We start from the raw sequence: 15,000 nt of genomic DNA, 5'->3' as shown, positions 1-15,000 counted from the left end.
TCAGTGTGAACCTCTCTCGCACATGACAGTTGTTTCACAATTCAAGACCACAGAGAAAAAACACAAGCACATACAAAGAGGGACTTCTCAAGGAAAATAAATATCTTTTGGAAGGACTAGTACTTACTCCTTTTTTTCTTTTGAAAACATTGAGTGTCGGCGCTCGCAGCGCTCTTTTCGTCACGTGAAGAACTGACTAAGGCAGATTTCTTTGGTAAATGACAGGAAATATAAAGTTGATGGTCCCGTAACGCAGGAACACAAGAAATATCAATGAATAAATTAATAGAGTTATTCCACACCAAATGAACTTACCTTTCCGCGTTTTTTCATTTCACCACGGACAGCAAATACCCAGCGCAGCTTTGACATTTTGTGACTTGATGTTTGGGACGTGTGACGCCATTTTTTTGGAAATCACTTACGGTCAACGTCCGTGTTGAGAAAATACGTCTTGTGCTTAACCTCTCTAATTAGCTAATGTGCAGTGTAGTGCGTTGTAGTGTAGTGCGGTATGTTGTAAAATAGGGTTGTAATGTGGAGTATTGGGTTAAAAAATAAGTTGTCCATAAAAATGATAAAAAAATAAATGAATAAATGAATTCTCATAGATAAATTGCTTACAAGACAGAAAGCAGAAAAAGAAAATCGAATAGAGTGTAAAATCGTCCTTATACAAAAACACAAGCAATAAAAGGAGCGGTGGATGACCTTGGTTGGACTCGTAGAGGATCTATCTAATTTTGTGGAATGAGGAAAGCTTGTCGTTAACCCGTCGGCACCAGTTTTTGAGATTAGTTTTTTCTTGTGTCTAAGATTCATTAAGTCATTTTTATCTCGCTGGAAAAATCTTTTACCACCGAATTTCGAGGTCAGTCGAAATTCTAGTATTATCGTTAACGTTCACTTTAGACAAATGAGCAGTATATGAGATCAGAATGACTTAGCAAAGGTATCTATTTCTTTTAAAGTGCATTATTGTGTATTAAAAGTGGATTGACCAAAAAATAATTAGTGACTTACCTCGCTGTGGCTGCTCAGTATAGGGGCGGAAAGATCATGTGAAGAAAAAATAAGGAAATATAGTTGGTGCGGATGAATAGACAGTGTCCTTTGAAGACTGGCATTATTAGACCAAGTAAACATGACTTTGTGCTGAAGAGAAGGGCTGGTAATCGTTATGACAACGAACGAAATCTCGAATTCTTTAGGCCTACCACTACTACCACCACCACCACTACTACTAATACTACTACTAATACTACTACTACAGGCCAATTTCGGAATAGCTGTGTTCACAATCACCACAACAACGACAACCCCTAGGAAATAAAGTTTGAACACAAAAGAAACGCAATAAAGGGAAAAAAAGGACAAGATTGAAAGGTAATGCTTTCTGGCAATCCACCAGGTTTTAAAATTGTTTATCCAAGTCAGCAAATTGACATTCTGATCAATTACTTTCCACCATCAAACGATTTACTTAAGTTTAGAACCATTACTGACTAAGGGTATCAATTATAAATTGCCTATTGTATGTCAGGACCTTGTTCTTAGACCTCATTCGCACATACTGTACATATACAAACGCATGTGAATGTTTTCCCAATGCAGATTGAGTGACAATACTCAAGTGGGTATTTGCTTTCAGAGTCGGACATATTCAAGTTCCCACACTCTCTTCAAATCTCCAGAGTATCGCCACACGATCTCTATTGCGAAAAAAAAAGGTAAATTCTAAAGCGAAGGTAGCAAAAATTTTGCGCCCTCTGAGATCGAAACCTCAGTGAAAGACTAATGATTTAACACAAGAAAGCAAGAAAATGGATAAAAGAAAATGGATAAAATAAAATGGATAAGGGCGCTACTCACTTTGTCGTTTCAATTCAAAGTGACGCCGCTTCCGTTTATGACTTTCGACATCAAGGTTTAGATTCCTTTCTCTGTTATTCCTGTGAGCAAGGATAAAAAAAACCCTTGAAGTCAATTCAGTTCAGTTTATTATTTTTGCCATAAAATAAGAAATAACATTATTTTCCTTTTTTTCACATTTAGAGGCAAGGGAGGCCATAGTAGCTTTAAAGCTTATGTAAAGGGCTACTTCAAAATGCAAAGGAAAGGAAAGGAACTTTTGTTGTTCTTGCGCTGTAGCGACTAATTGGGGACACGGTAAATTGAATTAACGCAAATCAAGTCAAATGTTAGTTTTTGAGGAAAACCGGAGTACCCGGAGAAAAACTTCTCGGTACAGAGTAGAGAACCAATAAACTCAACTCACATATGACGCCGAGTCTGGGAATCGAACCCGGGCCACAAGTGGAAGGTGAGTGCTCTCACCTCTGCGCCATCCCTGCACCCCAAAAGGTGCAGCAGGTGATAAGAGACAAACAAGCCACAAGGCTGTCCAAAAATGAAACGAAAGGGAGGTAACACACTCGGGGGAAAGTAACCGACGGAAGTTGACAACAGACCATTCGACCTTTTTGCTTGAATCCCCTGATTGATAGAAAATTTTTAATCAACTAGACGAACCAACCATGCCTTTTCTACCAGAAATAGGGTTGATCAAAGAGCAAACTATTCAAAAACGATAGTTTCACCGAGATATATTTAAGAGTGAGACAACCATTTCTTTCTTTCTACCAGATATAGGGTGGATCAAAGAGCAAACTATTTAAAAACGACAGTTCTACCGAGGTACATTTAAGAGTGACACAACCATTGCTTTCCCTCGAATGTTCAGAAAATCACGACGTCACCACTCAACCATTTGCTTATAATGATTCGCTGTGCCCCCTGAAGCACTGTCAAAGCAGCGGCATTAAGCTTGAAATGGTCTAGAGCAATTTTCAATTGAGTGTCGTAAAACCAAGACCAAAGTAATTACTTTAGCCAATCAGAAAGGACGTAAACCAATCAAAACTCGAAGTAATTACACGTAGCCGACACAAAGCGCGAGGAAATGTACACGCGCGAGCCACGATTGGTTTTGGTTTCACTTCTGATTGGTTGAAAAAGTGGCGCGAGAACTTTGAACCAATCACTGAGTGAACTAATCATAAACCAAAGCAATTTGCTAATTACTTTCGACACTCAATTGAAAACCGCTCTATTAGTGCTGTTGTAACATGACTCTATTCTGCGCTTCGCGTAAGAATGAGTTAAATTAGGAAACTTACAACAACGACCGCGTCAACGTCATCTCAAAATACACAAATTCTTTGTATTTGAACCGTGGCCTGGACGGCATTTTAATTAGAAGAAAGAAGGGAAGAAATTGAAAAGAAATGTATTAAAATTTAAAATGTGCAGAGCGTGCACTGAAACCTATGGTTTTTGCTCATGAGAAAAGGTGCATTTGGTTTTGTGCCGTTTTCATTACTTGTGTCCCTGTCTTTGTTATTGCCCGGGCCTGCAAAAAAGTGATCCATCCCCAAATTACCTTTTATAAAGCAAAATTCCAATGATGGCGATCACAATTAGCACCAAGGCTCCCAAAATACCCGCAATTATACCAACGGTATCGTCAGCGTCATTCTTCTGGCCTGATGGATGATTCTCCTCTGAAAAATACCAAACAATTTCCGAGTGGAAATATATCTCTGTTGCTCTTGCACATTCATAAAGCATGCAATCAAGAAGAAATGCAATTCATTTAAAATATTTTATTTTCCTCAGCTCGAATCTGCCGCATAATTCTTTCCAGTCGTAGGATTGGCATTTTTGGAGTGTTTGATAAACAAATCTGCATGAGTAAATGTGTAGTTGCCTATTGATGTCTGTTTATTTTCAGCTCTGCCTCCACCAACGGAACCACAGGTTAACTATGAGGCCACCACATTACACACCATAACCAAATCTGCTGGACGACCTAAATCATATCGTGTCAAATTGGATTCAAAGGGCGTTGTAATTGCTTGCCTCCGTGAGGGCTCTCCAGTGTTTCGTGGAAGCCAAATCATACGTCCGGCCAACGCAAGAGAAGGGTGGAACAGGAATTTCAAGCAAACAATGACCAATCTAATATATTAGCGACAGAAAATTACAAACCAGGCACGAGACAACAGACTGGATGGATGTCCCATGACTGATTAAAAAATACAAACTCGCATGACGTACCAAGAGTGGGTGGTAAGCTTATTTCAGTTGGCGATCCATACAAAAATCGCTGTGAAGACAAAAAAAAACCAAAAACATTCAAAATAAGGCACCAACGAAACACTTCCTGCATTAAAAATGATTTAACCTCAACTCAAATCGGTGGCTTTCTTACCCCGTTATCCTCAGTCACTCCTCTTATGTACGCCTTGTACCTTGTCCGTGGTTCCAATTGAACATTTTTGTAATCTCCGTATGTCTCTCCGTCGCCTAAAACAAATACTCTACTAGTGTTCAGTGCATCCCGCGATAAACTTGCAGCCATGTAAAATTTTTCTCCCTTTGTCCTGGCTTCCTCGTAATTGTTAACATTGTGTGGTAAAATAGATGTCTGACGTTCGGTGACTTTCTCAGGAATTTCAACTATGACTTGATGAAAGCTATAAAAGAAAAGAGACATGACTTGTTACAGAGCCAGTGAGGATGCTGTGTTGGCCCTCCTGGACAACAAAAAGGAAATCATGTTCGTGTCCCAGGCAGATGCTTCAAAGAAAACGTCCCAAGAAAATAAAGCAGCAACTACGTTAGTCTTAACGTTGGACGAAAATGCTACAAGACAACCAAGAAAACTCTTTCCTTAATTCACCGAGTTTCAGTATTTCACAATCAAATTAAAACTTGAACATATCCTCACAATGAATACACACACTGAACTCTGACTGGAAAAAGGTACATCTGCTCACCCCTACTACCCGAACGTTGGCGCAGGCGCAGACCCACGCGCAAAGGCATTCACCCCCATTAAAACAAGAAAATGAGTGACAAAACTAACGCACGATTATCTCTGTTTTGATTTGGGGTTGAAACAGAAGCTTACACATACTTCAACCATATTGAGAGGAGTGTTCAGTGTGTGGAATTAGTCAAATTAGAATCTAGAACAAGTATAAGCACTTGAAATAATAACACCTCCCTGTAAGAAATTTTAGTCAGTGACTTTAAGATACCTTTCGATGGTTCCGTAACTTTCGCAAAATTTCTGATCGAGCCCATTTACCCTTACCCTTACTTAAAGATTTGGGCTCTCTTAAAAGATGTCAATTAACAATTGCTGGATAAGGCCGAGTATGATATGAAGGTTTACGCAGATATCAATATTACTCCTTCATAATTGAAGGAAAGCAAAAATTATTGTGAGAGTGAAGTATACACGAGTGTGCATCATGATATTTTCAGCTGTTAAAAAATTTATGGCTCGAAAGACGTATTATAGCGTGACATTTTTGCTCCACTATTTACTACTGTTGGATGACTAACTTCATTATCGGTGGAGTAAAAGCCTTGTTCTGTTGACTAGCTTGAGTTATATGAGGCAACAGGGCAACCAAAAAAGAAAGCAACAACTTGAATTAATAATAATTATTACCCATGTTTTAACTCACATCACTTTTCCATTGATGTCGGATGCCGGCTGAATCGTAATGGTTATGGTGTGCGATGTGGTGGCCTCATTTTTAACCTGTGGTTCCGTTGGTGAAGGCGGAGCTGAAAATAAGCAGACTTCAATAGGCAACTACACATTTACTCCTGCGGATGTAACGTCAGCTTGAAATAGCCAATTACGGGTCCACTACAAGTTTGAGTTTTCTCTTGAAAATGATGAATGTGCATGAAATACAATGAACGACAGAATCATAAATTGATTCCAAGTGCCTAATAGCACAGGACACCACAATTTATCTACTGCATTTCAGACAAAGAACTCACCGACGGCAGGTGTATTCACTACCACGTGTTCACTTTGGCTGCCTTCTCCTTTCCAAGTAAATGCAGTAATATACACTGTAAACTCTGTTCCAGGACTAAGGTCTGCTTTCTTGATCACATCAAAGCGTACAGCCTCGTTAGTTATTACTCTGAAGTTGCGATGGAAGGCACGATCATACTCCCGTTTCCCTACGCAGTAAATCTTGGCCACAAACAAGAAAAAAATCAACAAAGAATCAAAACTAAAATAACTTGATTTTTGTTAAGTGCTGAAAAAAACTATGGCAACTACCTTGGCCAAACACACCAGACGGAGGTAGTCAAATGAACAAATCACGTCAATACCTGTATAGCCAGAAATAGCCGCTCAAGAATCAAACAGAATTGTTTCTTTTGTCATATTCTTCAAGTAGTCCATTTTTTCGAAGTATTGGAATCGCCTGAGTTTTTCTTATCTTTTGTTGTTGTTGTTGCTCCATGACCTTTCTTTCTCTTTCTTGGGGGGGTCGCAACCAATTTGGACAAAAATTCCAGGGAGAGGAGGGAGGAAGCAAGCAAAAATGAATGAGACCAATTCAACGTAAGGATAAACCCATTGACTTCCAGAGGTTCCCAATTGACGAGTAAAATAGTCTGGCGGTAGACAGAGTAAAATCCTAAGTCTGACAGGTTTAGGCCGGTTTGGATGTCAAAGGGTTAATGGGGACATCGTTTTTCAGTGAGTGATTAATTTCGACAAAAATTCTAGGGAGGGGAAGGAGGGGTGCAGCAAAAATGGATGAAACGAAAGCCAGGAAATAAACACAGGAATTTAGGGTCAAAGAGATCGTGCCCTTAATTTTACAGACATTTTGAGCAGCGGTACGTATTTTTGTACACTCCATTACTTTCTGCGTTCCAACTATTTACCTCTACCACATTCAAAATGTCGGCATATCAAATGAATTCTCCAGCAAGCACCTTGTTTACCCTCAACAACAACTAATCCCCCTATGAGGTGAGTACCAAGTGAATACCATCTGCACTACTAAAATCGGTGCAACGTTACCGCTACTAAATTGGATCAATGACCTCCTTACCAGGTATTTAAGAAATATACCATTTGGATTTATTGGCTCCTACCAAGCTACCTTTATGTTACCATCAACCAGCGTTGCTATCACCTTTCTTGGTTTACCGGGAACTGTGAATAACAAATTAACTTGCCGTATTAGGTTTTACCCCCAAACCTTTCAAAAGTGGTAAAAGCCTTTTAACCACGTCTGAGTGCAAGAGTAACCAAGTGCTAAGGCTAACATTACGGGAAGATGACTTCTTTTGCTGGGGAAAGATCTGGATCGAATCATAAATGTTAGAGTTTCTTCGAATACATTAGGACCAATTCGAATTTGTTGGTACTTCATGTTCCCCGATAAACATTGTGATAATACTCGAAGATCTCAAGCGAACATGACCTACATGTGACCTGTTGTGACATGGACTTTTCCAAGGTTCCGTCCGCATTTAGAAGTCATTAGAGAGCTTACGCAAGGACAACGAAGCCGCTAACGAGAACGTTGTCTCAAAATAGTATTTCCCGTTATTATAATAATTTCGTTATAACCCCAAAATTGTCATGAATTGTGCGGTTGTTTGGGGAGAAAATTTAAAATGTTTCGTCAGGTTCTCACGTCCTCTACACAACCTCAAATTTGGTCAAATCACGTCGTTGTCAAAACGAGGACTGCAAAGAAATGTACCAAAATGCAAAACGCACGTGCAGAGCTATTGTTCTTGCTCATTAAACCCATTGTTTTGTGGCGTTCTCGTAGCCGTCATCATCGTCCTTACCTAAGCTCCGGGAGCTTCAGCAACGACAACGGCGACGGCAACGAGAACGTCATCCTAAAATACAGCTGTTTTGAGGAAGGTTGTCTAAAAGAAGCGTAAGAGCGTTCGCGACAATGCCGAAAGGTGGTATGGGACAGTATTCAATATGCAGTGAACGCCCAGAATCGAAGATGCCACAACCGTACAGTGAAGACCTACGATTGCAAGCTGTTTGGGTCAAAGAGATCTTAGGATATAGCGTTAATGAAGTGGCAGTACGCACAGACTTATGTTGAAGCTCTCTCCCGCCATCAAGCTACCAAAGACAAAAGGGTTCATCAGCAAAAACGATGGTTCTGCACGTGCACCACGATTTTTGTTACATTTTTTATACTTTCTCTGCTAAACATCACATTAAACTCATCGCCGATCGATGAGCTTGGGGAAGGTACCTTGGTTTAGGTGGAGCCGTGTGTGAAGCCAGCCAAGCTTGCAGGTATCCATGGCAACCCTGAGAGCGGCAACCACCTGGCACCGTCACACTGATAAATCAGTGGAAATACTTACCTAACCCATATACTTACCACTAAGGGGAGGGAGGAGTGGGAGCAAACTCAGCTATGGCAGACAAAGGTGAATGAGAACGTAGCTGGAACGCAATACAAATGCCCCTGCAACAAACCCTGTAAAAGCGAACCCCCCGCGCATGGCTTCCCGCGGACTGCCGCTGACTGCATTGGCTCAAGTTTAACTTCGCCTAAATTACATTCAGCCACATTTAAACTCATCGCCAATCGATGAGCTTGGGGAAGGTGCCTTGGTTTAGGTGGAGCCCTGCGTGAAGCCAGCCAAGCTTGCAGGTATCCATGGCAACCCTGAGAGCAGCAACCACCCAGACCCTACGCCCAACAAGGTGCTTGGAAGGGCGGAGGGCCCGCGAACAGCGTGGACGTGGGACCTACGACACCCCAAGAGAAGACCAAGCACCTTCCCCTCGCCCAGCAAGAGGTACTTACCAAAGGGTCGACACACCGGCCAGTCTGGCAGAGTAGAGCAAACATCCGCAGAGCACTCAACTGTAAGGTACGAGCAAGCAAGAGAATCCGCATGAGGGGCATGGCCAAAATCCGCAGGGCATAACAAATGTTCAAGGCCAAGCACAGTGTCAACAGAGCCTCAAGGTGAGACGCAAAGAGCCCCGCGAGGTCCAAATCCACGTGAAGGAGTTCAAGAAATCAACTGACTGGAGAGACCCGCCAAGGCCTCGGATGGTGTGCGTATGTACAACTGGAAGGCATTGCTGGTCCAACGTCCCAACGCCTGAATTAAGTGAGCGGGGACGCCATTGCGAGCTGCGACCGTTGCTGCTCCAATGCGGAAGCTATGGCTTGAAAAGTTGCCAGGAATGCCAGCTGCCACCATAACTTGACGGATCCAGCTAGTGAGCAGAGCTCGAGACAAGGGCCGGTCATCCTGGAGCAGGAAGAAGGGGCCTCCTGAACTGCCCCTAAGGGACAAATACTGCATAACGGCTTGAAGAGCACACAGAAGGAAACGACCCTTCCCGATATGAATAAAACAACCCTTGCGGAACGGGTCAGTCTTGGAAGCTTTGATCTTAATGCGTAAGGATGAAGGATCGGTGGCTGAGTCCACGGCTATATCCTGGACACACAAATGAAGGGTGGAGGAGAAGGATGCGAGATTAGGAACCGTGAACTCAGTGGATCGCAAGAAACCAAAGTATCCAAGGGTACACGCAGCCCAGAACATACAGTGGTCCGGAACTGAGAGGTCGAGAGACTAAAAGATTACCATCATAAGCTCATCTGTGATTGGTAAGCGTGAGTAAGAAGAGGAGCCCTGAGCGCGCTTAATGCCCCTAACCACACGCTGTAAACGAAGGCAGTTAAGAAGAGGATCCAGGAAACCCTCGTCAATATGTAGAGAGCGCACGGCAGACAAATAGACCTTTATGAAAGAATGCCGAAGAGACCCGGCCAAAAAAGTTGCAAAAAGACACAATGTCCACTCGTCAACAGGGCACGGAGAACCACTAGAATGCAGTTTGCCCAGCTGAGTACAAAAATTAATGAACTTCTTTTGACCAGCCGTGTAGGATTTACCGGAAGCCATGGACCAGGAACTGATGGCACTGCTGTTCTAAGACGGAGCAGTCAATTCCTCCAAAAGCTGATGTGGAACAGGCACTGGGAACAGCTGAGCTTTCAGAGCAAGCCGCCTGAACTCCTGCCAATGAAAGCGGGACAAAGCGTCACCAATACGATTAGAGACACCTGGAACATGACGAGAGGCAAAGGAGAAGTTAAAATGGGCAGCGGAAGCAAGCAAATGGCGCAGCAAACGCATCAAACAAGGAATCTTTGAAGTACGGGAATTTAAGATGTGAACGACAGCTTCGTTGTCACATCGAAACAACACATGCCTCCTAGACCATTGATGACCCCAGATGCGAGCAGCCAACACCACGGGAAACAGTTCTTTATAAGCAATTGATTGGGACGCCTGGGATGAAACCCAAGACCCATTAAACCAGGCTCCTTGGAAGAAGGCACCAAAACCTAGGGAGCCTGAAGCATCAGAAGTCACCTCGAGGTCAGGAGTAGCAGACATGCCGGGAAAAAGCCAAAAACAAACACCATGCCAAGAAGAGAGGAACTGGTGCCACCACTGAAGGTCCAACTTGAACTCAGAATTTAGGCGGATGGGATGATCATCCCGACGAAAGCAGCGGAGCAAGTTGATCATGCGGCGTAAATGGTGCGGCCAGGCCAGACCACCTTGGCAGCATGATGAAGATGACCGATGAGGGACTCTAGTTGATTCCTAGTGCACCAGCAACGGGAGAGCCACGATGTAATCAGCTGCTGTAATGCCACAAACTTGTCGGCCGGGAGGCGTGCGACCTGTTCATTTGAATCAAGTTCGATACCTAGTACCACCAGAACCGAGGAAGGCCCTAGACACTTATCGGGGTGAAGAGGGAGCCCTAACGAATTGCACACAGTAACTGACGTGTTTAAATTACGAGCGCATTGGTCAGAATTGGGAGGGCCGGCAGTGATGAAGTCGTCTAAATAATGCAGCAAATCAGGGACATTGTGGGAATGGATGAGGATCCATTCTACCATATCTGCCACTGAAGTGAACATGTGGGGGGCAGAGCGGAGACCAAAGGGAAGGGCTAAGTCTACATAGAACTGATTCCGCCACCGCATGCCCAGGAGATACTGGTCCGCGGGGTGCACTGCAATGTTGCGATAAGCGGCCTCCACGTCAAACTTTGCCATCAGAGCCCCACGGCCAAACTTGGAGACCATAAAAATAATCTGGTCAACCGTAATGTATTGCAGGGAAAAATCCTCAGGGTTGATGCCATCATTGACACTGAGCCCTGCTGGAGATGACAAATCGACAATGAGCCTCCATTTACCAGGTTGCCCCCGCTTTGGGATCACTCCAAAGCTACTCACATTGAGGTCGGGTAAAGGTGGGGACGGAAAGGGGCCAAGTACCCTTCCAAGAGACACTTCATTGGCCAAGTACCGATCAATGACCTCAGCATGCTGATCGGCAGACTTAAGCTTCCGAGAATGATCAAAACCAAGCCTAAAACCACTACGGAGACCATCCAAAACAAACCTCACAGCAGACTGGTCAGGATGGCTGGCGAGCTCGCGGGCAAATACCTGTGCCTTTAAAGGACTCACCATGGAGACTGGACGAGAAACAAGGGGCACTGGAAGAGGAACTTAAAATAAGCAAATTGGTATGGGGAGGGAGAATGAAAAAAAAAAGAAAAAAAGAAATAAATAGGAATATTTAATAGAGTAAAACATAACAATCACAGTAGACTAGAAGAATGTAATAACAAAATAAGTACTCGGCAAATCAACATGTATGAGAAACAACAAAAGTCAATGTCAACTAGGTTTACTACAGAACAAGTTAACTACAGGACAAGCTCCCTCAACTAGGCGGGGAACAAAGCGTCCTCAAGCAATTATTGGCGACGTGACTTGAAACCAGAGGATGGAGAGCTTGATCTCCGCTTGCCGTCAGACCTCGAGGGTTTCTCCGGGCGACAATCCAAGGAACGATGAGCGCCAGCACAAATGCTACAACGATGCGCGTACCGGCACGACATGTACGGGGCTGTGCAACGGCCCTTGTTTCAAGACAGGCAAACGATCTGCGAGGAGCTCGAACCCACGGGTTCCAAAGAATCTGATGGGCGGCCACGGGCTGAAGAACCAGCTGCATGGAAATTGAATAACTGGGCATCCATCACCGACCAATCCGTGAGCTTCGAAGCCGCTGCATGCTCGCGGAAAGCCTGATCGTAAGAAAACCAAACGCGACCGTTGAAGTGACGATGAGTGTGCAAAATCAGGAGCTTGTACAAAGTCCTTCCAGCGATGAGGAGAGAAAGATGTGAGCACGAAAGAAAAAACGGTAAAGGCCTAAACCCACGCGGCAATGTCCTCAATTTTCCGACGTTGACGTTTGGGGGTGCTGTCAGCACGAGATGACCATCGAGCAAAAGCTGCGGCTCCTGTTCGGTGCGGTCGAGATTAGCGGCCAGCAGCTCCGACAAGTCAATGTACTTGCCTGCCACGATCTGGGTCACCAGCTTCGCTGGAACTGGCGAAAAGCCTGGGCCCACGACAAACGGCTAATCCGCAAGACAAGTAGCAGCCATGCCTGTGCTACACACCACACCTTGGGATGTCCCAAGTGCGAGACTGCTTGACGCGAGGGCCGATGACGAAGCAGTTGACATTAAAGGCGAAGAAAATGTCGAAACGAAAGAAGGAACTACTAAAGGAAATGGCCTACCTTGTGTAGCTGCGATATTCGGCGGGAACCCCGCGCCAGAGTCCAAAAACGAAGAAGCCAAGCTGCTCAGGGGAGCGGGAACGCCCCCAGAAGTGGTGAGCGAAGTTGGAGGAGCTGAAACAGCAGCACTAGACGGCACCAGATGAGCCGATGAAGCAGCAAAATGAGACTGAACCACGGCCTGAACTCCGGGGGTAATGACAGCAACAAGTTCCGGAGAACAAAGCACAGTTGCACCAGGAGAAAGTCCGCGTGAAGTGGACACACTCGGCTACAGAACGTGGCTCGCGGAAGACGACGTATTGCCTGGTGGAGTGGAGATCGATGCAGCCACGACGATGGAATTCCGAACAAAGCCGCTTCCTGACTGGTATTTGTTTGGCGAGAAGTCATGATTCCGGTCCGAAAGCAAAAGCACTCAGCTACAGCAAAAAGGCACTCAGCTATGGCAGACAAAGGTGAACGAGAACGTAGCTGGAACGCAATACAAATGGCCCTGCAACAAACCCTGTAAAAACGACCCCCACGCGCATGGCTTCCCGCGGACTGCCGCTGACTGCATTGGCTCAAATTTAACTTCGCCTAAATTACATTCAGCCACATTAAAATAAGTAAGATTAAAGTCGTCAGAATCTTGCTTTCTCTGTGAATTCTAACCCTTTGTTACTAATTCATGGCCTGGATCATTTGAATGAATTTTGAAACTCTCTCACATCTCAATGTCAGTAACAAAAGATGAGCACGTATTTCTAGGTGACGTTTTCGATAGCATTGCCGTCTCAAACTGACAGCTTACCATAATGCCTTTCGGCATTGTCGCGTAGGCTTTTATGCTTCTTTTGGACCACCTTTCTCGAAACAGTTGTATAAATTCGCGTCATTTTAATCCCTTCGTGACTATTTCAACCTTTTTAATATGACAAGAGTGTGGTAGTTCCTCAAATGTGACCCTCGTCGGAACGGCACTTAATTTAGGGGAGAAAGAGAAAAATTATCCTCAAGTGCTGACGTTCTTCATAAAACCTCAAATTTGGCTGTTTCACGTTGTTGTTTTTCTGACGACGGCAAAGAGATGCACAAAAGTGAAAAATGCACGTGTAGGGCGTGCAAAGCTATTGTTTTTGCCAACTGCAACCAGCGGACCGAGAATTTTATTTCTGGCGATTTGTCACAAAGGCAGGGAAAATTACGAACCGTCCCAGCAAGTTTCTTGTAAAAAACAAAAAAAAAAGGAGCCCTAATAGTGCCTAATGGTGCCTAAGACGGCGTCCGAAGGTACTAGTAGGGAACTTAAGCAACGACAACGGCGACGGCAACGAGAACGTTACAAATTTGCATATTTAGTGGGCACAAACAATAGCTTTGCACGCCCTGCACGTGCGTTTTTAACTTTTGTCCATTTCTTTGCCGTCGTCAGCAAAACAACAACGTGAAATAGTCAAATTTGAGGTTTTAAGGTGATGTTACTCGAGCCGATTTTTAACGCAACATTGTTGCGTTAAAAGTTGCCTCGTGTAACAGGGTGCACAGGGCGATTTTTAACGCAACATTTTGTTGCGGCAACATGTTGCACGTTTTCGAAAGCGCTTCAAAACCCTGAAACATTGTTGCCCGAATTTTGTTGGTGTTGGTGCGTGTAACACTCATTGTCCGCCATATTTGTCGAGCAGGAGCCTGGGTTCAAGTGTTGCGAGCAATGTTGCGTTAAAAATCGTCTCGTGTAACATACCGTTGCCGCAACAAAGTTGCGTTAAAAGCTGTCTCGTGTAACATGGATTAAAAATCGGCGTTAAAAATCGGCTCGTGTAACATCACCTTTAAGGAGAACGTCAGCACTTGATGCTGAAGTTTCATTTTCTCCCCTAAATTAAGCGCCATTCCGACCAATGTCATTTTTGAGGAACTACTTCACCCTTGTCATATTAAAAGGGTTGACATGTTTACAAAGTGATTACAATTACGCGAATTTATATTTTGAGATAATGTTCTCGGTGCCGTCGCCGTCGTCGTTGCTTAAGTTCTCTATTACATGTAGGGAGCTTCAGATTTTACGACGAAGACGGCAACAACAACGGCGCATAAATAATCGTGCTGCACGTGCAGAATGGGTTTATAGGACGGATTCTTGCGGTACACCGCATAAGGACGACGTAAAATTACCAATTTTACGGTTTTGACGACTACGTAAGCACGCCACAGAGAATCTTTCATTCTCTATTTTCACTTTGTAACTGCTCGTACCAATTTATTTTTACAACTCTTCGCCCAAATTGTAAGAAGTGAACGAGACAGAATTCATCCAGAATCCATTTCATGCTAGATCCAGTCCAGCCGTGAGAATTCGAAAATGGTCTATTATGATAATGTAAAGTGATATTTTGAGGTGACCTTTTCGTTGAAGTCGCCGTCGTAGATCTTAAGGTCCCTATTCGCTACTGAGGCGACGTTTTTGAGCAACGGACGGCA

General features: G+C 43.9%; 4 protein-coding genes across 5 annotated transcripts in view; all 4 read right to left on the bottom strand.

Annotated features, from left to right (window-relative positions):
- The window catches only part of LOC138015498 (tyrosine kinase receptor Cad96Ca-like), a 35,853-nt gene extending 34,720 nt beyond the window's left edge, over positions 1-1,133 (bottom strand). For both annotated transcript variants that reach the window (XM_068862564.1, XM_068862565.1), the window contains exon 1: positions 1,024-1,133. The gene's annotated coding sequence lies outside the window, so the exon portion shown is untranslated. The remainder of the gene's footprint in view (positions 1-1,023) is intronic.
- Positions 1,134-4,042: 2,909 nt separating this feature from the next.
- LOC138017109 (putative inactive tyrosine-protein kinase Wsck) lies at positions 4,043-6,715 on the bottom strand. Its single transcript, XM_068864309.1, has 5 exons — positions 6,710-6,715; positions 5,866-6,067; positions 5,541-5,643; positions 4,274-4,538; positions 4,043-4,168 (listed from the first exon to the last, which is right to left on the bottom strand). The coding sequence occupies exons 1-5, from the start codon at positions 6,713-6,715 to the stop codon at positions 4,043-4,045; spliced, it is 702 nt and encodes a 233-aa protein (XP_068720410.1).
- Positions 6,716-6,975: 260 nt separating this feature from the next.
- Positions 6,976-15,000, bottom strand: part of LOC138017108 (receptor-type tyrosine-protein phosphatase delta-like) — a 37,792-nt gene continuing 29,767 nt past the window's right edge. Inside the window, exon 6 of the mRNA XM_068864308.1 lies at positions 6,976-7,048. Coding sequence (XP_068720409.1) covers positions 6,984-7,048 — 65 coding nt within the window. The 3' untranslated portion in view covers positions 6,976-6,983. The remainder of the gene's footprint in view (positions 7,049-15,000) is intronic.
- LOC138016352 (uncharacterized) lies at positions 8,698-9,447 on the bottom strand. Its single transcript, XM_068863506.1, has one exon. It carries the CDS (start codon positions 9,445-9,447, stop codon positions 8,902-8,904), a length of 546 nt encoding a protein of 181 aa, XP_068719607.1. The 3' UTR covers positions 8,698-8,901.

Source organism: Montipora capricornis, chromosome 9 (genome assembly GCF_036669925.1).
Source record: "Montipora capricornis isolate CH-2021 chromosome 9, ASM3666992v2, whole genome shotgun sequence".
Classification (NCBI taxonomy): Eukaryota; Metazoa; Cnidaria; class Anthozoa; order Scleractinia; family Acroporidae; genus Montipora; species Montipora capricornis.
The sequence above is the reverse complement of the archived record's forward strand: the minus strand, read 5'-3'. Positions and strand labels throughout refer to the sequence as shown.

Excerpts from the sequence above, each read along its gene's own strand:
- LOC138017109 (XM_068864309.1), bottom strand. Across the intron at positions 5,644-5,865 it reads AGTGAATACACCTGCCGTCG|CTCCGCCTTCACCAACGGAA; the intron begins GTGAGTTCTTTG and ends GCTTATTTTCAG. Across the intron at positions 4,169-4,273 it reads GAGTGACTGAGGATAACGGG|CGATTTTTGTATGGATCGCC; the intron begins GTAAGAAAGCCA and ends TTGTCTTCACAG.
- LOC138016352 (XM_068863506.1), bottom strand. The coding sequence starts at position 9,447 with ATGTTCTGGGCTGCGTGTACCCTTGGATACTTTGGTTTCTTGCGATCC.